At 40.7% G+C, this 23291-nt stretch overlaps 1 protein-coding gene across 6 annotated transcripts in view; it reads right to left on the bottom strand.

Annotated features, from left to right (window-relative positions):
- Positions 1-1595: 1595 nt before the first annotated feature.
- The window catches only part of LOC148028774 (putative LRR receptor-like serine/threonine-protein kinase At1g06840), a 65006-nt gene continuing 43310 nt past the window's right edge, over positions 1596-23291 (bottom strand). For 2 of the 6 annotated variants that reach the window (XM_087687557.1, XM_087687560.1), the window contains 16 exons: positions 17121-17264; positions 16886-16957; positions 16689-16760; positions 16512-16583; positions 12820-12888; positions 12612-12680; positions 12263-12334; positions 11983-12072; positions 11813-11878; positions 11205-11713; positions 10957-11112; positions 4698-4990; positions 4578-4629; positions 2908-3158; positions 2653-2787; positions 1596-2536 (listed from right to left, as the gene is read on the bottom strand). In XM_087687557.1, coding sequence (XP_087543683.1) covers positions 2210-2536; positions 2653-2787; positions 2908-3158; positions 4578-4629; positions 4698-4990; positions 10957-11112; positions 11205-11713; positions 11813-11878; positions 11983-12072; positions 12263-12334; positions 12612-12680; positions 12820-12888; positions 16512-16583; positions 16689-16760; positions 16886-16957; positions 17121-17264 — 2449 coding nt within the window. In that variant the 3' untranslated portion in view covers positions 1596-2209. Of the gene's footprint in view, positions 2537-2652; positions 2788-2907; positions 3159-4577; positions 4630-4697; positions 4991-10956; positions 11113-11204; positions 11714-11812; positions 11879-11982; positions 12073-12262; positions 12335-12611; positions 12681-12819; positions 12889-16511; positions 16584-16688; positions 16761-16885; positions 16958-17120; positions 17265-23291 lie in introns of those variants that run through there. The other 4 variants (XM_087687558.1, XM_087687561.1, XM_087687562.1 and 1 more) reach the window with 4 other exon arrangements.

The raw sequence follows: 23291 nt of genomic DNA, 5'->3' as shown, positions 1-23291 counted from the left end.
AAGTGTAGATGCACTACTATTAGCAACAACACAAATAACCTTCCAACTTCCTTAGTAGGAGAATAGGATTTCTAACTAGATGCAATGTCATTGACATCAATTGGTTAAAACATCTAGATGAACTCAAATGATCAAATCACCTAGTCAAGAATTGATACATTCGCTCTAAGAAAGTACTGGACATGTACATTTGGGACTAATATACATATATAATATAAATATGTGCTATAATAGCATTAAATACTGCATGAGTAATGTAAACATGTACTGTAATAGCATTGTGTATTCAATGCCCATTTTTCTTTTTCTCTAGAATGATAAGTTCCACATTTGATGGTAAGATATATTTTAGTAGACATGCTTTCGTGTTTATTCTGTGCTTCTTATTCTAGCAAATTTGAACATTCTTGCATAAAATGATATGGTTCACTTATTTGTTCTTAGGCTTTTCATCAACCTTATTAATTTTATTGGTGTTAGCACATATTACTTTCGGTTTATTATTTGAAGAGAGCTTACCTTAATCTCTTTGATTAGTAAACCCATTACCTTATCAAAGAAGTTGACATCTTCCATAAGTGACAAAAGATATAAGATATACTACATGTTAACTTTTGTTCGCATTGCTTATTAGGGCATATGCTTTTGCAATGGTATAATGGAATGTTGAATCATCATTAAAAATTTACTCCTAGTTTAATTGAGTCAAGAGCTATCTTTATTTTGCTTTAAATCATTTTGTTACATCAAAATTAAAATAAGGGAACAAAAGGAAATGCTCCAGCACAAGCAAGTGTGCCCTTTTTTCTTGCAAGGCTCTCCAAACAAAAGTATGTCCAAGTAGTTTCATGATATAGATATTCAAGACATGTTCATTGAGAACCAAACTCATAAGAGACAAGGCAACATGAAATCCTAGGCTCATCAAAGTCTAGAATAGTAGTGAGGGTGGGGATACTTATAAGTTTTAGCACAAAATGAGTGATATGGCATTTGGGACAAAGAGTTGTTGGAAATAAACTTGGGTTGATGCCACTCAAAGCTAGAACATGTAAAGCTTTGAAGTTGGCAACAAAGATATATCATGAGGTAGGTGTGTCAATCGTGAGGAGTTCACATTGCTCATGTTCTCATGCTTGACTATCTCCTTTTCAAGTTTTAGTTTTCAATAAGCTTATATTTTTGCCTAATTGAAGGGACTTTTGGGAGCTAGTAATATCTAAAACCTTACTAATCTATTAAACAAGTTCACCAAGTCATTAAAAGGTAAATTGATGAGGATACCTATACGTTAACTAAAAACTGAAGCATTGGGCAACAATACCTTGCCCCATGAAAACATAAAGCTTGATGCTAGGTATTAGAATAAGTATGTAACCCAATTATTGTTAGCATGTAGGTGCGACCAAATAATTGCAACTAATGTAGGAGGAAATCTATAATTTGTTGGAACATGTCTGCATACTAGAGGATCCTCCCAAGTTACAATTTAGAATGAACCTACTTGTTTTAAAAAGCATGCAAACTTCTTAATTTTCAATATCCGAGTATTCTTTAAGTATATACAACAAGAATGTATGTCATAATATACTTAACCCCATTCCCAATTTCATCCGTATACAAAGCTATCATCATCTTATTTTTGCTACTCTTTCTGATTGATCCATACAACATACATAGATATTCTATGTAAGGAATCTTGCAATTGTGGTTTTGCATTAAGACTAGCTATCTTCTCAATGCACTGCCTTGCATAATGATAAGCAAGGGTAGTTAGGTGGCATGATCAACATGTTTCTTTGGATTGCCACCACAAACATTTCCACCTTGAAGATGTGAAGGTTATCTAGCTGAAAAAAATGTTGTATGGTATGTGCAAACATGTCATAAAGAAGGTGAAGGAAGAGGACCTTATCAAGCTCATTGTCATATAGTGGTATAGATACAATCCCCAATTATATGTACAAAACATGCTAAAGTTGTACACTAGTTTGGGAATGTGCAAACATCTCATACGAAGCTCAAGCCGATTGCCATATCGTGGTATAGATACAGATACAATCCTCATTATATGTAAGTATCACACAACTAGATTGAGAAAAACATCAGTACATGTATATAGAGGCCTGCACTAGGCTATATGTCATGGAGCAACCAGCTCTAAGGCAATCACTCCTGGTGGGTCCAGTGATTTACATTCACAGTGGACCTATCTTGGCATAATGTCTGGCAGTGCCACACCCAGATCATCATTTGCATGGAGTTCAGTCGATCTGCAGGAAGCACTTGCAGAGGGCCTTCTGAATTCGTTCATGTCTAGATCTGAATCTTCAGGGTGACCTTCCGGATCAGGCGTCCTTCGGAGGATGTCTTCCAGGTCTCTCACCACTGCTGCCATAGAAGGCCGCTCATCGGTGCTATCCTTACAGCAGGACATGGCCAACCTTACCAGAGGCTCAAGGCATTCCGAGGGATATGACCCCATCCGTGGGTCCACAAATGATAACATCATGCCAGCTTCATATGCCATATTGACCTGCATTTATTATGGCATATGCTCATCAGAAGTTGGGTGCTGATAATAACCTTGATTCAAGTGGATGATATACAGTTTGAATCATCATTTATAAAGACATGCCATTCAACAATCACCTCTCGGACCAGGTTCTTTCCATGGGATATAGGCTGCATGCCAGTTATAAGCTCTAATAATACTACCCCAAAGCTATAGACATCACTTTTATCTGTGAGTTTGTGAGTGAGGAAATACTCTGGATCTAGATATCCCTGCAACCACATTCAAGAGTACTGAAATTAAAACAATGGGCATGGTAATGTACCTAGTTTCCACAAGCAATTCAGGGGGAGTTTGTCCATTTTCTGTCTGAATCTCGTGCATAATCTTACCGGAGTTCCTTTCACGACTGTAGATACATAATCTGGAGCAAGGCCATCAACATCAGAGACAGGGATGAGCTTTGAAAGGCCAAAATCTGCAACCTTTGTATTGTTTTTGTCATCAAGCAGAATGTTACTGGCTTTGATATCTCGATGAAAAATTGGTGGATCTGCCTCAGTGTGAAGATATAGAATGCCACGTGCAGACCCAAGCGCTACTTGTATCCGAGAACGAAAATCAAGAGGCCACTTGGATTGTGCTGCCAATGCCAAGAGCAAAGAGTCCTTAATTTAAAATTCACATTTAGTGTTACATATTTAGGTTTGTTTTCAGGAGATTACTTGAGACATTTCTCATTCCACATACCGGCTGCAATGATGCAAACAGTTAGCCATATTGAGTGAATGATCGACCCTATTTTACTAGATCTATGGCCTATAAACTCAATCATCCCACCAGTTGAAGCAAAGCCTGTAATGTTGGTATCTCATACATTACTGGATTCAGTGATTCATTATTTTTTCAATTGGAAGGACCAATGCTTCATGTGAGAGGAATTAATCTCAAAGCTTGTCTGTCCTGTAAAAAGTTTAGTTAGGGGTATCCTGGAAACCACTGTAACAATGGATACTAAAGAGGATGCATTACACTGTTCTTGTGACATAGAGGAGGTTGTATTGCATCCTAGTACGGAAAACTAGCATTTCAAGAGAACTTCTCTAAGCACATGTTACTGTAACACAGATTACTGTAAGCTTCTGAAAACTCATATTAGTGAACGAAGACTTTCAGCAGAAGAACTACAAACTGGTGAGTCACATGAAAATCTTCAAATATAGTCTCAATTAAGAAGCTACATTGTTGAATGCAGAATTTGGTTGTGATAATGTAAATCATGAATCAATTTTCATCAAGTGACATGATACTGGGAAAGTAAGGATGTTAGAGTTATTTGGCAAGAAAAAATATATCTATTAATTATTATTTCATTGTATCATCACACCCAAATGATACCCTTCTGTGGGAGCTTTTGAACAATACTCTAATCCTAGCAATTGAAGTCTTTCTCAGTTAGAAGAAGACCAAGGCAGAAAATAAAGGGTTTTTTTCATTACTGTCACTGGTATTCCTCTTGAAATAATATCATACAGCTTGAAATGACAAACTAGACACACCCAAGAAACCTTGAAGTCTTCCATCAGTACATCTTTGTGAGGCTAACATACTTGGTGATTTTCTCACTCCAGCTAAGGAAAAGCAAGCACCCGAGCAAAAAAAGTACACACATACAATTCCAGGATTGGAACACAATGCGTCTTTGAATCACCACTCTCCACCTAATCCTACAAAGGTAATAGTCTGTGCTATCAAGCAAAGAACTAAGCAAAAAAGCTTTGAAACGTCTAAGAATCTTCTGAACACAATGTTCCATAGCAGCAGCTAGGGTATCAGGATTAGCCCCAAGCATTTCAATAGCGGTTTGAACCAAAAACTGTCATACAAAATAGCCACAATAATGCTAAAAGTGTGCCCAAAATTCCTGTCACATTGAGGCTGTAGACAGGATCCCGTTGGATCTAGTGCAGTCAATGTGATGTGATTGTCTGATTAGTTTTTGCAATAGTCTTCCTGAACCTGTTTTCCTAGAGGTGGATTGAATAATGCATTAAGGGATTACCAGAAAGATGGTCTCGCAATGTCCCATTGGCCATGAATTCATACACCAGCATCTGCAGATGTTAAGACAATGTGAGAATCTAGTATCCATGAGACTCAAGAGAAACACTGATTGGAATACCTGTTCTCCTTCATCATCACAAAACCCAAGCAGTGACACTAGGTTTCGATGGTGTATCCGAGACAGCAGCTCTATTTCTGTATAAAATTCTTTCGATCCTTGCAATGATCCTTCCTTGGCACGCTTAATAGCAACTAGACTTCCATCATTGAAAACACCCTTGTATACCTTGCCATACCCACCTTGTCCCACTTGCATGGACTCATGAAAATTGTTTGTGGCCAAAGACAACTCTTCAAATGTAAAACTTTGTACACCAACCACCTTGATCCGTTCACGCTGATAATAGTTTTCTGGAACATAACAGTCAAACAAATCATGTACTTTCATATGATGTTTGAGAAACCACAGTCGTGTCCTTGATAGTTGAAAACTTGGTAAATTGACATCACTCACCCACCAAGAATAAGCATGCTACAATTTAATGCCATTTAGTTGTGAAGAAACCAGCCTAAACATGGGGATTAAGAGCTACAAGTGTTATCCTTCACTCTGATACCATCTTCTACAATTGCTAACAGAGTAGTTGCCAACTGCTTAGTATACTTTCAATATTACACAGTAGTACTACAAAAATGTACTGAAACATTTGCTGTTTCTCCTGCATGATTTGCTATTGTCCCTACTTCCTCTCCCCACTATCTCAATGACTACCCCAAGATAGGCATCTTTAACCATAATGTTGGCCACATCTCTCGAGATCCATGGTTCACAACTAGCAGCAGGATTCCTTGCTCTTGGAGACAGGACATATTGCTGAGGCTGTCTCCTTGGAAATTCAACCTACTGGTGTAGGCCTCCTCTCTCTTTAGGGCAGTCTAGAGGACTTCAGTGAACCAGTAAGTAGCTTAAAAAGATGGCCCATCTATCGGACACGCTTTGTGTTTATCTGAAAATGGCTTCAATATCCAACTAGCTTCTATGGACACCCCCTTCCATATTTTCAGTCACTGTGCATGTGCCTGATACTTTAATAGCCATGTGTTTCATGTACAGTCTATACTTCGTAATTAATGTAATTACCCATTACAAGAGACAGAAAGATGCATTAACATCTAAAAACAGCCGATGTGGCTTATGAGACAAAACCAAAGTACATCTTTGTCTAATGTCATCTTATCATAAAAGTGAAAAAAATGTATTCTAGTATAAGGCTAATGTCTAAAGATCTGTAAGTCTAAGAACTATATGTACAAGATATCTAGATACTCCAGCAACCTCTCTGAATCGCAAAGTCTATATGTACAAGATATCTAGATACTCCAGCAACCTCTCTGAATCGCAAAGTCTACATGGTCCACATGGTAGGGCTGCTATGTTGATCTGTCGAAGAGGGGTGAGTCTCTTGTGCCTTGAAATGATGGGTTTGATCTAACTATGATATGGGCCCTGGGCCCCTCAGTCATCGTGGGCCGAGTGATCAAGGTGGTGATAAGGCAAAGTGCAATGGCCTGTCTACCGTGACTCTGCATTGTGGAGTAACTGCAATCTAGCATGATGACTCTTGTGTCTATTGAACTAGTAGTGCCTGTACAACATAGTCTGTGGAAAACATTTATCACTGCTCTCTTCGTGGGTCCCTCTAGGTGAGTTCTTCTGTCTTGTAGTAGTGCTGTGTGGCACCTCTGGAGCCCCAATACAAAAAGCCCTAGACATCTCTAGTCATCGTACTCTTTCACTTCACTACTTCATGTCCCCTTGACTTTAGAAAGGAGGCTAACTAATTGCAAGCTGAGGTTTTGGTCACATCTAGGTTGCTTGACCAGCCTGATAAGCACGTGCAACCTGATAGGTTTAACAGGATGAAACAATAGGTTTGAGGACTATACAAGATGCTATCATTCCGGGTCAATCTCGAGTTAGTCTTTCTACTGTATCTACTAATACTTTTGGGTTCCTTGAATTTATCAACTAATTTGGGCCAACTTGGAGGAACAGTGTTGATGGCATTCCCTTTTGCCTACATTTTAGCTTTCATCCCTACAGGTGGACTAGGCTTTTGTGCATCTTAATGATTTCCTGAAATGATCAGCTAATCATGTTTATCATAAGATGGTCGAGAGTAAGAGATGAGTGACTCAGAAAGCAGAAAGTGTTTGGTCTTATCAAGATATTAAAGCTAAGTGGTGTGGTTAGTTGCTTCAACTATGGAGGTCTACGCTTCCCTACTAGGGGAATGTTTTTTTTATGGAGGTTTCTGACAAGGGTCTTCCCACATGGGACATACTGCACTGTTGCAAGATCTCCAATGGTTAGATGTGTCTTCTATACTACATGTGACAAGACTTCAAAGCAACTCCAACTCATATACAACATGGTATGGGCATAGCCTTTCCTAATAGACTTTTGGAGGAGGGTGGGGAAGAGCCATAGTTGTCAGGTACGAAAAGTACGGTACGATAAAATACGGTACTAAATGGTACCTTAAGATTTTATAAGGTACAGTACGATATTAGTACAAAAAAAAAAAAAAACTTCATTATTTTGAACTATAGATGATAGAACAAATGTTAAAAGTCTAAATAGCAATGCTATTGGAGTATATAAGATGAATACTTGAGGGTAACATGCCAAAACCTCTATGGCATATGCCGCATGCGCAACATGCGCTACAACTTACAAGTACATACATAGGAGTGGATACATCATACATGAATAATCATACAAATAAGAGGCATGTATGCTTGAGAGAGAGGGAGAGGCAAGAGAGAGAGAGATGAAATGACATGAGATGCTTTATTAACATCTACAAGAGGCCAAAATGACCTGTGAGACCAACAATTACCAAACAAACCACCAAAGGTTTTGGTAAAAGATTTATGAATTTTGTTATGGTTTTGTTTGGCATTGCTAAGAGTAAAGCAGCTATCGATGGTACATTCACTAATTCGTGTACTCTCAGAAGGTACATTAGGCCAAGCTTTCCTCTGGCCTAGTTTTATTAGCAATGTGTACTAATGCTTTGGGTTGGGTGGTGCAAAATGAGCTGTGAACAAAGGTAAAGTCAATAGGATTAAGCTACTTAATGATTCTCAAATGGTGCTGAGTTTATTTATTGATGACACTAACATATTGTGAAAAATGATGGGACATCAATTAGAAACATTTGGAACTGCTTGAATACCTTATGTATGGCCTTTGGCTCTAGGATAAATCATAACAAAACATGTATGAGGAGTCTAATCAAGCTTCCACCCCCTTTCTTGGTTGATCGATCAAGGCTACAAAATCACCACCACCACCACAACAACAACAGTCAACAACCCAAACCACCACCAACAACAACAACCACACACCCAAAAAAAAAAAAAAGTTTTTTTTACAATTTCTTACAAATTTGTAAGTGCGGTACGGTACGAACCGTATAGTACGAACCAGTTCGTACTACGTACGAGTGCAATTATGGGAAGAGCCTCAGGCCAAGGAAGCTACATTATTTCCCTTAGCTTTTAGCACATAGGAGTCCAATAGTAGGCCATTGGCTTGGCTTTAGTAGAGTCCTAATACCATGCATGAGATGTAGAACAATCAAGGAGACTTAAAGGCATTGCGTTTGGGGATTGCTGGATTGTAGGAGGCTTGGTGGAGAACCCTTAGGCTTCTCTTTTAGGTGAACTTCTCAGCATGGAGATTTTGAGAGGTGTGTCTCTTTTTGTATTTCAAGCCACTAGACAATGATCAGCCACATTATAAAATTTGCCTTGATAGTTTCTAGCATGGATGTAGCACCGACCCTATCGATTAGCAACACAATTCCATTTTGAGAGACTCTCAATTCTCGCTCACATTTGGACAAAGATCGTACTAACTCTCAGAGACAGATGAGAGAGACTAAAGGAAGACCCTATCGATTAGCAACACAATTCCATTTTGAGAGACTCTCAATTCTCGCTCACATTTGGACAAAGATCGTACTAACTCTCAGAGACAGATGAGAGAGACTAAAGGAAGATCCAAAGTGTATGTGCAAGTGGTGAGATGTCTCCTTAGATGTTGGCATTGTTGGTTTGGCACTAAAAAGAACACTAGACTGGCAAATTCTATAGCTTTTGTCCCGAACAGTCTCCCTTGAGAGCTACCAACTTGAGAGATGTCTATCCTTGTGCTTGTATTCTTTCCTATTTGGATTCTAGCTGTTGGGTTTTCCTTAGTGATGATTTCCGCCGAGAGATCTCAATAGACTTCCTTTTCTTTTTTTTGGTGAAAAAGAGAAGACTTGAAATCTTGACCCCTCACTAGGAGGTGGTGCATGAGTGGTATGTTTAGATGTAGGATGGCCGTGCTTTTGTTAAGCTCCAAGGTGAGACCCAAGACATGGTATCCCAATCTTGTCATTTGTTATTTGCCAATAGTGCTACCATCAGTAGGTCTGAGCTGATGAGAGGCGAGAAGCATGCTTTTGAGCTGGATATTGTGTAGAGAACAACACGACAGCATTTTATAAGCAATGCTTTAAGGTTTCCAAACTATGCCTTGAGCTTCTTTGCCAAAACCCTTCATGCCTCGTATATGCGGGACAGTTCCCCACAAACCACATGAAGAGAGAAAGAAAAACTAACGCAATCACCAACTCTTTCACAAACTCCAATTTGAAGCTCTGGTAGTGTTGGAGCCATCATGTTTACACATTGAGGTGCAAGAGATAACTGGCAGTCTAGTGGGCTGGTAGGTCTGGAAGTCTCGTTGTCATTCATCTTAAGCCATGAATGGTATTCGATGTGCTTTCTGTAGTCAAAGGTGTCATTTTTAAGGAAACTCCCTGTGAAGAAATATCCTAACACAGAAACACAAATAACACCATACAACAAAGCACAGACTCAGAGATAAACACAGTTAGGGTCACGATAACAACTCAGAGACAATGAACACAGAAAATAAATGAAGTGATACGACTATTGAATATACAATGCTCATGCAGCAAACACACTATGTAGTGAACGAATAATCTACCTCGAACTCCTGTATCTCAAGGATCAAGGTTGGGGAATGAGCTAGAAAGCATGTCGTACTCCGAACGGATCCCGAATCGCAACAATGTAGCCTCCATATATCAAACACCAGCAAACGCAACCAAGGAAAGCTGAATCTAATGCAAACAACATTGCAGGAGAGAGAAAGACTAAAAACACTGGTTGCAAGAGAGAGAAAACAGCAAACCAGCAAACGTAGGCTGCAAGAGAGAGAAATACTAAAAACGTAGGAAAAACCAGCAACAGCAGTCAACATTCTGAAATCAACTCCGCATAGTGTGTGGTAGGCTGGAAACAGGTGCCAGATTGCTGTAGACAGCAATGGACAACTTGGACCGCAGCTTGGACTGCGATGTCCTTTGTGTCCGGGGTATGGGCAGCAAGCTAAAATACTTGAAATTTGCAAAAACAAGATTAAGGATGAAAGGAGGGTAGCATACCTATTTATGAAAAGTTTGGGTCCTCCCAAGTGGGTTTGTGCTTATGGGATATAGACACTCTCTAGGAACGCATTTCTTTTTAAATAAACAATGTTTCTTCCTTAATTAAACATGTTTTGGGGTTGTTCAAGTGAAGCTAATGCATTTTTAGCTCAACACTCCCGATACCATGGATATATCTTTTTGATGTATAGCAGATAGAACAACATAGCCTACCTTTCATCTACAAGGCAACAGGCCCTGATGGATCTATGTTGTTCTTCCTTGGCTTCTAGTTCCCAATCGATGTAGGGCACCTTGAGAGGCAGAATCAGTACTACAATGGGAGACTCTTTTTTCACCTCTTGTGTTTTTGTTCTAGCCATGCTGCTGAGCCTTTGCAAATCAAGTTTTCGTACAAGTACTACAATGGGACACTCTTTTTCTTGCACCCAAAATATATGGTTGAGAACACAATGTGTTCCCTACAAAGTTGGCTGACAACTTAACAATATAGTGCACCATGGAGCTTTGGTACTCAAGCCAACTTCTAGATACGATATTGCCAGCCAAAGTTTGGCAATACTCATTTAGCTGTCTTCAGTACTTGCATTCTGCTGTTGCAGGGTTGACAAGTGCTTGATTACTGCCCAATGGAGTGGCATCTTTAGTATGTTTTTTGTAGCCAAGTTCCAATTTGGCGAAGTTATTTGAACTAGAGTTGCACTCTATGAGCATTTATCTTTTTAATGCAAGATGACAATATTATTTTACAAAAGCATTTATCTTGCATTGCCTTTCACCCAGTAGTTAACAGTATTTTGCAAAGAAGACTTTGTTTAATCCCTCTATATAAACTGGAAAAATTACCTGATTTGCACAAGTTGAACCTATGTTGTCTGATTAGTTTGACCAGTAAAAATAGGAGACTAGCTATTATTGCTGCTGCAGAAAGTGTGCAGCCGAAAACTATGCCAATGTACTCTGTCTGGCTTAGAGGATGCTCCTTCTGAATTAATACAGGCTCTGCATTCACAGAAGAGAAAGAACTCTAGCATCACCCACTTTCAAACAGACAAAGAAAGATCAATAGAATTGATTTGTTACTCAAATCTTACCAGTGTAAGGAAATCTAATCAAAAAATATATTAATTCAGCAGGGCCGAAAACAGGACTGTCTGGTATTGCCCAATCACTAAACATGCTGTACAGACGGAACACCTCCGAATCATTAAACCTATGTGATGGAAGACTTGGGAATAATTTGAGACTCATTCCCAACCTGGGACCTGGCTCAATATCAAACTCAGATATGTTGAGTTGATATAGAAAAATAGATAATTTATCTGACATGTATTTTCGGAAATCATCTTCAAAGGGAGGAAAGTAAGTAAATCCAGGACTTTTCAGCCTATACCCAACTAGTAGAGGGGATGCACAGAAGCATACATCAACACCGTATACTATATCCTGATTTAAAGACGGATCACATGTATCACTAGTACATCCAGGTACCAATGGAATCAAAGGTGCTTCATAGCCGAGGTTCTTTATGTCAGAATCATCATTCGAAGAAGCACACTCCCTGCTAAGTGGGAAATTATGGCATACCGGATTCCCATTTAACCTGTGAAGAATCAGGTCAACACAAAAATGATGTGTTATTGATGCCACAAATTCATATGATGCATTCACATAAATCTTGCAAAAGTTCTAGAAATAGTACCATAATGTCACATTTGATGTATAATTCATGTAAGCATTTTCCTGAAATTTGTTGTTCCGAAGGTCTCTAGAAGTGTACCCATATAAACCAATTTATAAGACAACTTTGCATAATGAAGCAATTAGAAATAATTAAAAGCATGTAAAACATGCATCATATTCTTTACTCACATAATCAGTCTAGATGATGGAGAATGGAACTGGACACCAGCACAGAGATTGTAAGGGACTGTGCCTTGTAGGCTATTGTTCCTTATATTCCTGAAATATTATTTTGGAAAATAGTCACACCTTTCACAATTCAACAATTCAAGTGCAAACTTGACAAACATCTATTCAACAGTGAGTTGATCCTTGCTCAGTTGTCCTGACCTGGTACAGTAGGCATATCCCTTTTACATGAGATATTTGAGGGAGAAAAAAGACAGGTACAAGAATGAAAAGCACTTACAAATACTGCAGCTTTGTCAAAGCTGCTAGGTTTTCCAGTAAGGTTCCATTTAGCTCATTATATGCCAGAATGCTGAACTCAAAAGATGTAAAAATTTGAGACATAAGTTACATGATTTCAAGTTTTCATTCTTTTAGCAGTGCCTCACTTGCAATATATTTAATTTGTGAAATCCAAAAGCAATGTCCTCTTTGAAAGCAACATAGTTCCTCAATCGATCTTTAAGTTTTGACAGTACATTAGAGACTTACAGTCCAATTTGCAAAACATTCATAGAAGTAAAGTTTAAGTGCCCACACATGCAATCTATTGAGCATTTCGTAGGACTTGTAATAACTATAAGACTTACTATGTGTTGAGATTAGCTGGAAGCTTTCCAGATGGAAGTTCACCAATAAAGTGGTTATAGCTTAGATCTCTGGAACATACAACTCCACAGATCCCCCCCAATTGTGATAAGGAAAGAGTAGAAGAAAATTACACGGATTGAAATGACAAAGACAATAAGTGAAGGAAAATGTACTTTCTCACTGCACATATTTTGGACCTCGACTTACACATATTGTAAACTTGAGAGACTCGTAAGACCTTGTACGATCCCACTCAAATTGCAGTTTCTCAGACTTCTGAAATAATCAACAATGTTACCTTGTCAAGGAAAACATACATTAGACAAGACAGTCATGTAATAAGGTTACTGCAAGAAATGCTTTCTGTTACATTAGACAAGATAGCCATACTATAAAGCTACTGCAAGAAGTGTTTTTGGTGACATTATACAAGACAGTCATGGAATAAGGTTACTGCAAGAAGCATGTTCTGTGCATGCTTTGACTTGTTTAAAACTGATGCATTGATCCTCATTTTGTGATGGGTGAAAATGTCCCCAGACTTTAATAACTGATACATCAAGTTCCTGAAGTTCAAAGACACCAAAGCCATTTTATTTTCAGCAAATGCAATGGTGGGTTTGCCAAAACCTGGCATTAGTACCGGGCATATTCTCTTGCACTAATGCTCTGCTCTGAATCTTGGTATCTGGCATGATGGTCATGGAAATCGAAAGATACTATTTCAAATCTATCCATGAATAATGTGCTGCGTAATTGAGCACCTTTAGCTGTAGACACAAATCTATTACTGCTGTGCCAGCACAACTTATGTTTATTGCTACTGCAGTATCAGAAAAACTTAGGAATCTAAGATCGTAGAAGCAAAAATATTACTGCAGCATGAGCAAGATTTATGTTTTCGATGATTCTGATACTTATTCTGACTTAAGCCTATTGCTTCTACAAAAATGTGGTAATTTTCTTTTAGCTATTTTAAAACATTCTGCAGTTTTCATCCACAGAGACATCACTTTTCTCAACAAGATTTTGATGTTACAGATTTTCTGAACACGCAGTCCTGAACGGACATAGTTTCAGGTGGAACCGGGGTCACAGACAAAGAAGAATAATGGCTGGTCCTTTTGCTAATGTTTCTGAACACGCAGTCCTGAACGGACATAGTTTCAGGTGGAACCGGGGTCACAGACAAAGAAGAATAACGGCTGGTCCTTTTTCTGAACACGCAGTCCTGAACGGACATAGTTTCAGGTGGAACCGGGGTCACAGACAAAGAAGAATAATGGCTGGTCCTTTTGCTAATGTTTCTGACTGTTAAGACTCCAAGTTCTCCACCAAAGGAAGATTCACTGCAATGGGAGCTTACCCAAGTGTGAAGCTCGTGCTTTCTTGTACATCGGACTCAATTCTCTGAAGGGTTTAGTCCCAAACAAAGAGGCAGCTCCCTCTCTCCCCATCCTCAGCACCCCCTCCTTCCACCTCTGTGCCCTCCTGCACCACCTCTCTCCTCCCCCATTCTTCATCCCTTTGCAAACATTTGTCTACTTGCACCTTGGACTCTTTTGATTAAGGTGGTTATTAATGGGATTTCTCTTTTCTTGTTTGGGGGTTTTGGTTGGGGGGCAACACATAATCAGCATACGACACCAGAATTATTGCAGCTGTAAGTTCAGCCTTTAGAACAGTGGACAAAGATAACAATGGATTTAATTGCCCAAATCTCATTAAGCATCGGTTGATTGTTGAGAGGCTTTTTGGGTATTGGAATGATTGTGCCTGTCACAGATGGTGGCTAAGCCCCCTTTGTTGTGGAGATGCTATATCCAATCATGGCAGTAGATTATATGGGTAGACATTCTATTCTCCACTAGGAAAGTCTTCATTCGAGAAGAAGCAAGTGTGGTGTCATCCACCTCATAGAGATGAACAAAGAGAGATCGTTGTCATGGCTCGTGTAGCCTAGGACTCCTTCAATCCCTCCTTAACCCCAAGACAAAGGTGGGGGCATTCCTTCCACCATTTCTCCTCCAAATGGGTCATCTTCCCACAGTAAGGGTGCCTGGGATGACCCTTGGACTTTTCGTGCTTCTTATCCTGCTCCATCTTAGGTGTCTTGCCCTTGTTTTTCTTTTGACCACTACCTGTAGATGTGCCAGCCACAAAGGCTCGATTGGTTGTTTCTACACCACCTAAACCTGTCTCCTTATCCTGGACATCCTGCTCTAAAATCATCAACACAAGCTCTTGCGACATTGTGATATCTGGAGCCCTGGTATGAGAAGACTATTATAGAAGACATCATATTTGGGGACGGGAACTGTAGCAACAACATCACAGCCATATCCTCTGATGAAATGCTCTTTCCAAGGGGTGCAAACTCATCCCCAGTCTTCTCCATCTTGTCGATATGGTCCTTGATGGTTAGTGAGTCATCTACTCAAAGCTGGCAAAGCCATATCCTGAGGGTCATGCATAGTTGTCAAATACAAAAGGTACGATATGGTACGATACTGTAAAATATGGTACTAAATGGTACCTTAAGATTTTATAAGGGGTATGGTACGATATTAGAATGAGAAAAAATTAAATTAATTTTTTAAAAATAACTATAAATGATAGAACACATGTTTAAAGTAAAAATAGAAATGCCGTTACCAAATAAGATGAATACAAACAATGCAATGAGTGTGGAAAACTGAAGAAGGAAATACTAAAGATGTGGTTACCATCATGTACGCCCATCACTAGGCTGCTGCCAATGAAACACCTAATGAGGTGGGGAAGTGATCCGAGAAGGTGTAGAGGATGCCCTAGGAATGGATGCAAAGACTTCACCCATTCTCACCCAAGCTAAATAATTAAACAAAATAATAATTAATTTAAGCTAAACTTTTGAACTATCTTGTTAAACTAAGTGGAAATCCTAGTAGTGCCAATCCTTGACTACCACAACCTAAGTAGAGACCAAAAACATGCCTGCTACCCATCATGCCTACTTCTAGGGTTTTTAAAAATCCTTTAATGCACATGTCCATCCACTTCAACTTGTCCACTTTTCCTTGCTTGGTAGTGGCATCATTAGACAACTATAAAACTAAGTGCCTTGCCAAAGTGAAGTTGCCCCATACAAATACTGATGGAGCTCACAAAATGCAAAACAGACAATCATCAAACAAGTCCTAGTCAACAATGAATATGCAAATAAATCTACATAAGTGGTTAGGTTTTGGTAAAAAGACTTCACAATGTGAGATGCTATAGTAACACCATCAACTCCCAACAAGCCATGGAGAAATCTATTGAAGAGATCCTCCCAAATCCATTGGAGGAAACCCTTATGGACCATAACCCCTCTGAAAAGCTGAAACTCACTCTATCATTAAAGTTTTCAAAATCTCAAAGCAAGACCACCAGATCTTTTTGATAATGTCATGCCATATGGACTCATGCTGTGCTCTTTGTACAATGATTTGCATCAACTAACAGAAGTGAAACCTCCTAGCAAAAGGAGGATACCATCTTCTGTATGCCATTATCTAGGCTTTACTGGAACATATCCTATCCAAGCTAAGATATATACCTAGTCTTTTGCTATGATAACCTTTTCCTGACTTATAAATCCCTTCACACATTCAGCCATCTGCTGCAAGATTTAATGTTGATCTCTATAGTCAACCCAAGTGTCTTTCACAAGGGAAAGAAAGAAAGAAAAAAAGAAAGATCTATTAACGTCTCTAGAAGGCCAGAATGGCCTATGAGACCATAACTAATACAACTGACATCATCATCTCTCATCAGAGAAGAAAACAGAATTATGTCTAGGTGTACATGATAAATTTGATTTGTGATGTTATCTAACATAAAACTGGAGTAGTTCTTGAAATGCATGTTATACTTACAGTTTTGTCAGTTTAGACATATAATAATAATTAGGAGGTATGGATCCCACAAACTGGTTATTATCCAGCTGCCTGCAATGCACACAATTTTCCTGTCAATCTTTCTGTAAGTCATCAGGCAAGAAAGAAGAGTTGCGTATGCAACTTAAATTCTTCAGGGTATGAAGACAGCATTACAGAATCAGTAAGGTAGAAATATTTGATAATTCTTGAGGTAGTTCTCCACTCAGGTTATTGTTATCCAACAATCTGAAGTAAAACAGTGCACCATAAGATATCTTAATCTACTTCAACAAATGAATCTCTTTGTTACAACATGCTTGACAATTACGTTCTGCTAAGCAATAGACTAAAAAGTACAGTTGGTGGCTTACAAGTGAAGCAAGCTTTGAAGGCTGCCAAGCTCCAATGGAATACTCCCAGTTAAGGAGTTGTTGTTCATGTGCCTGCATTCACAGTAACGTTTTGTTGAAAGAGCTTACCTAAATTTAATTCTACAATGTTCTAAGAATTATGGTCTTCGGGAAAAGTGAACAGGTGGTTTCTGTGAAACTGAAATAGTGGATAAAATTTGTAGCAGCATAAGTGCAAGAAATTGTAAAGACTTACAAGTGACTTGCCTTGTTCAGATATTGGAAGCTCTTCGGGATAGGTCCAGAAATGTTATTCTCATCTATTTGCAACCTTCTGAGATTTGGAAGGTAGCCAAGAGAATCTGGAAGGACCCCAGAAAATTGATTTCCATTCAATAACCTGGAAGTAAACAAGATGTCTCCAAAAAGTTAGTGATGAGCTTTGATGAAGTATGGCTTTTGATCAATTCTCAACAATGAAGCCGTTTAAACCCAAAAGTAACCCAGCACTAAATTATTTTCCTTAAGTAGGGTAAGTTTCAGAACCAATTTGATGTGTTTCTTTTTCCTCCAAAACAAAGTACATTCTACTAGTTAATCTTTCAAATGGGAAAACATACACAAGGACCCAGTTCTCCCAAGCTAACCTCTCAATGGGTGGCTACCTCCTCCAACAGAATTCGGGGAAAGGGACGAGAGGCCAGGGAAAGCCATGCCATCTATGATACACACCTCTTGGAACTCAAAAGAAGGAAAGGCTTTGGCTCCAAATACAGAAAAAATCTTTCAGTGTTTTCCCGTTCTCTTAACACCCCGCAACTTGCCACATTGGCCTTCAAGTAGGTACTGGAGGATGATCTCCCCACCTTATAGGTAATATGAGACTGGACCGAAAGGGAATGAGCTTTTCTTCAGCGAACAAAGTGTTGTTACTATGGACAAGCACCCACACTATCAGGTTCAGGGTGGAAGCCAGTGACACTCATCATGAGTAACAGCTCCTTGAAATAAAGTCATCCATCATGCAACCTCGGCATCAACCAACTTACTGCTGAAAGATCATGTACATGGAACTGTCACGTAGGCACAAAGTAATCTGACTGGACTGAGACCACTGTAGTGACAAGGGGGCTAGCCTCCCTTTGAATAGTGTCTGATGATGGTTTGTCATGCCACATTAGCTCAAGAGTCCTAGAACCATGTAAGTTGTAAACTAGACCAAAGAGGTTCTGAATCAAGTGGCCTAATTGGGAAATACAGGCTGACAAAAAGCACTAGCAGGAAGCCATACACAAGGTAATCACTAGCAAGAGCTAGTTGATCACTACAATTGTGCCCACTAGAAAGAGATAGGCAGTGCTCTAGTAAGTCAACTTCCACTAGATAGAGTCAATCACAAGAATGAAGTAATGGGCTGCTGCAGTAACATGGGATGGGTTTTGGGGATGGGGACGGGGACAGGGACAGGGGCCGGAAACGAGGACAGGGGCAGGAATTGCCATCCCCTGTTACCATGAAAGGGGGCTCTAACATGGGGACAGGACTGGGATGGTATGGGGACAGGATGGGACTGGGACGGCCGGGAAGCTAGAAAATGGCCATCCCCTGTTACTATGGGCTTCTGCAATATCAAGTCCGACCTATAACCCTGTGTATTTTTCTATCTTTCCTCTACTCACCCATTTGAAACTTAAGAGAGCTCACCACTCTGTTCTCGACTTGGGATCAGTAAGAAATCCAACTGACTTATAGTACATCTTCACACCTATTGCCACACAAAACACCTCCAAGGCCAACCCCACCCTATCGAGCACCACCACATCATGCTCAACATGCGGAAATATGTCATCTACTGAGGCGGACATTGCGGTTCATGCTTTATGGTGGCTGACCTCTTCCTTATTTAGCAAGGCACACTGGTATCCATGGCTTCTTTACCAATAGATGACCAGACTACTAGGTGCTCCTACTGTGGCATCACTGAACACACCACCGATGCTTGCCGACTTCGACCTTTGCTCCCCACCCCCCCTGGAGTACATGCATCTTCCACCAAGCACTCCTTTCAAGCACATGGAGGATTAATTGGCACTACAACCTCCTGGAGATCGTCGCAATGCCAACAGCAGTCTTCTCCCACTTATTTTCAGGTACTATGGCTTCCACAATCTACAGATCTGCAGTTCACTCCATCGAGAGACGGTGATTGTTTGATATTGTCTCCTCGTCAGTCTGCTCCTTCAAGAGACAGTGGCTACTCGACTCCTTCCTCTTCTTCAGCTACCCAGTCTACTCCACTGAGAGACAGCGACTGTTGCCCACCTCTTGCTCATTCTGAGCCCCACCCTCGACTACTCAAATTCGAGAGGCTACCTCTGGGAGCTCTTCGGCACCCCAGATACCTTCTTCAGCATGACCGGTGGCACTTCCTTCGTCATCAAACATTTTGGAGTTCGTGATCCATGAGTTTTTAAATTCCCTATCTACTTCAAAGGGGGATTCAGAGGGGGATGTTATTTCTTTGCTTTCAGAGGGGGTATCTACTTCTTCGACTTCAGCAAGGGCCCCTCCACCTCCCACCTCAAAGGGGGAACATACTCCACATGAAATTCTTCACCCATCCTCTACTTTCTTGGGGTGGCTGTCTTCGACCAGTCATCTCTTCTTTTGATACCCAAGATCTTTAGGTACCACCTAGATCGGGACTTCAGAGGTTCAGCCGCAACTTGATGACGAGGCCTTGGTATTCCTTCCAGCATGGATGTGCAAAGCTAGTGGCTTCTCGTCCGAGGTTGTGTTTCGGGTTCTCCAGTTCACTCTGTCTACTGGTCTTTACTGCAAGTTCCCTTTTGAGGTGAAACTCTTGGATCTAAGGAATCCTCTACATCTTCTTCCTCCTCTTCTCTTCTTGCCTTGGTCACTTGGTCAACATGGGGCCACCTCCTGAGATCGAGTACGGGCATATCCTTATGGTCCTCGGTACCACACAAAGTCCGGCATTCCTCCTACGCATTGCATGTTTTCATCATCTTTGTACTAGGGCACTTGGGCAAGTGAACAATTTCCCCAAGAGGGACACTGTCCAAGTGGCACCTACTGTATGAGCATTCTTCAGCATACACATTGCATCTCCACCTCACTCTTCTCTTGTTCCCCTTTTTGGGCCTGAGAGGGGGTGTTGAGAAACCCTTCACCCGCAGTTTGTGTTTTGTGTTTCTGCGTTTTGCATTTAGGTTTTGCAGCCCCAAAAAGGGGCCCCATCCTAGACTGATTGTGCCTATTTATAGGCCACTTTCTCATTCATTTCTCATGGCTAATTCATTTAGTCTGTCGCCTCTTCTCTCCAACCTCTCCACTACCCTCACACCCCTTCAAGAGGACATTGCAGTTCATGGTTCGTGGCTGTCTTTATCATCTTCCTTGTGCTACGGCACCCTTGGTCCCTTGTATCACATTCACTCCATGATTCGGAACTTCATCATTCCATTCATCAGAGTTTCTTCTCTCTTCTCTTTTCTTCTCCATGTTTGCCAAATTCACTCCGTGTTCCTCCCCGCAAACCCTACTGTCTCTTTGGTACGTCATCTTTTGATATTGGTGACATTCTTGGAAGCCTTTCTAGAGGAGAAACTTCCAGGTCTACCCATGCAATATAAGTTCTCGAATCACCAACTTGTCTAGTAAGGCATAACTCTTGTCCTCTGGATCAATGATCCCCAAGCCTCCCTCTGAATGAAATCTAATGATAATTTGTCATGCCACATAAGTTCGAGAATCCCTAGACCCTTATAAACTGGACCACAAGAGGTTTAGAACCAAGTGGCCTAATTGAAATATACTATCTGATAAGAAGCACCAATAGGAAGCCACACACAAGGCAGTCACTAGCAAGAACTACTTAACCACTAGAGTTGTGTCCACTAGAAAGAGATAGGCATTGCTCTATTAAGTCAACTTCCACTGGATAGAGTTAGTCACAAGAGTGAACTAATGGGCAGTTGTGTATTTGATTGTCTTCCCTATATTCACCCCCGTTTGAAACCCAAGTGAACTCACTAGTTTGTTCTAGAGTTGGGATCTGTAAGAAATATCCAACTGGCTTATGCTAGCACATCTTTGCACCTATTATTTTCCAAAACACCTCCAATGCCAAACTCACCCTCTTGACCACCACCACATCATGCTCAACATGCATAATATGTCATCTACATACTCTGAGTCAAGCAGCTTTGTCTCTAACTGCACAAGTAGCTTGAGACCCCTCAACCTGCTAGCTTTGGAGCAAACAGGGGTTTGCTAGACTGGTCCTCCGGAAGGCTCAGTGGCATCCAGCGGAGGATCGCTTAGCTACTAATTCTTTTCAATTGGAATTGTTGGCAGTCTCGCGGTTAATTTCGTGGGAAGGTAAACATATGCTTTGACCAAGAAAGCATCTTCCTGCCATTGTGCATCCTCTTCAATATGGTTTCATTAAGGGCCGAAACATTCTGTATAATGTCTTAAATGTGCAAATGGCTATTGACTATGCAAGGCACTCTAATTAGGAGGTGGTATTGATTCAATTGGACCTAGAAAAGGCTTTTGATTATTTAGACTGGTCTTTCATTGCATAACTTATGTCTACTATGGGCTTTGGTACTCGGATGTCTTGTTTGATCTACATCATTAGTGCTGCGGCTTCTTCGCGAGTTATGCTGAATGGTGGTGTTACCCAGCCATTTGTCCTTGCACGCTCTGTGAGACAGGGTTGCCCTTTGAGTTCTTTCTTTTTTGCCCTTGCGACTCATCCGATTCTTTCGATGTTATCTCATATGGTAGCTTCTACTCAGTTGGCTGGATTGTCTCTTCCTTTTGGACAGCACTCCATTAGTCAATCCTTGACTGATGACAGCTTTATGATTTTGTGTGTAGACAAGGATAATCTTCGCAAAGCATTAGATGTTTGGACTCTCTTTGATCATGCTTCTGGTCTTCATATCAATGCTTTGAAATCAGCCATTCTTAGTTGCACAGAGTCAAATTTGCAGTCATTGGACTGGCAGGGAATGGTTGTTCCCCGTGGTTCCATTGTCAAGCATCTTGGGTACCCTTTGGGTGTTGATGTTCGGCCAAAGCAACTATTACAGTGGATTTCACAGAAACTGGCAGCTAAGTTTCTGTATTGGAAGTCACAGGCTTGGCCCTTCCATGTTCGCCTCAAAGTGGCTCAAACAATTATGTTGCCAATGCTCACATATTTCTTGCCATTGCTGCCTTGGACTACTACTACATTGAATGCTCTTACTCAGTACATTTGTTTTATGTTATGGAAGAATGACTCCTTGCATACAGCCATTTCATGAATTTCTTGGTCGCATGCATGTACCCCCAAACGCATGGGTGGTGGGGCTATTTTGGATGCCGAAACTCATATGCTAGCACTCCGTTTGTCTCTTTTTCATGCCATGTGCTTGGATCATCACCCGTGGGTCTTTATAGCCCGTTATTTTCTTGAGGATCACGAGCTTGTGCATGGTAATACCCAAATTCGGAGCTCCTAGTGGGATGTTCTTAATGCAGACTCTCGGTTTTCTAGTCCTTCATCATCCCTGCTTACTCATTTGGTATGTTCCTGGAAATTGGTTCTCCAAAAGGCTCAGTGGCATCCAGCGGAGGACCGCTTAGCTACTAACTCTTTTCAACTGGAATTGTTGGCAGCCTCGCGATTACTTTCTTGGGAAGGCAAACATGAGCTCAGACCAAAATTTAACCGCATGGCACGTTTGGGCTTGACTTCAGTTGCAAATGCCACCCTTGCCAGTCGCAATGTGTTGATATCGTTTCGTACAGCCAGGAGGCTTTTCAGGATCCCTCATGGATACCGTGATTTATGGGGACAGCTTTTAATGGTGCTCCAGAGCAGACAACCCTTTCTTGCCCTTGCTTCGGATCGTCCCTAGGGACTGGGACCTTGCAGGCCGGCTGAATTTGGAAAAGGCCTCAGCTAACCAGGTGTATCATCTTCTGATTAAAGATCATCAATGGCTGGTTACTAAAGCTAATACTGTATGGGATTGTGTAAATCTCAGTCATGGTGGAAGGTAACTGTGATGGAGGGCTGGTTGAACAAAACACCTTTCAAATGCAAGGTCTTTCTTTGGAGAGTGATGATTGGTGGTCTTTCTCTTGCTTCAGCCCTTTCCAAGCGTTGAATCTCCAACGGCCATTGTTTCTTTTGCACCACCAGTGTAGAATCGGCCCATCATCAATTTATTTCTTGCCCTCTCGCTAAGAAATCTGGTCACTCTTGTCAACGGTTTGGCAAGCAGTGGTTGGTTTCTCGCTAAGCCCTTTTGATTGGGTTTTTGTGCGGCCCAAATACTCCACACCTGCACAGTCGCATATGAAGATCTTGTTTCACTTTCTTAGATACTGGGGCTGTTGGCAC

Source organism: Lygodium microphyllum, chromosome 11 (assembly GCF_053477565.2).
Source record: "Lygodium microphyllum isolate KBCC chromosome 11, Lygodium_microphyllum_v1.1.10, whole genome shotgun sequence".
Taxonomy (NCBI): Eukaryota; Viridiplantae; Streptophyta; class Polypodiopsida; order Schizaeales; family Lygodiaceae; genus Lygodium; species Lygodium microphyllum.
The sequence above is the reverse complement of the archived record's forward strand: the minus strand, read 5'-3'. Positions and strand labels throughout refer to the sequence as shown.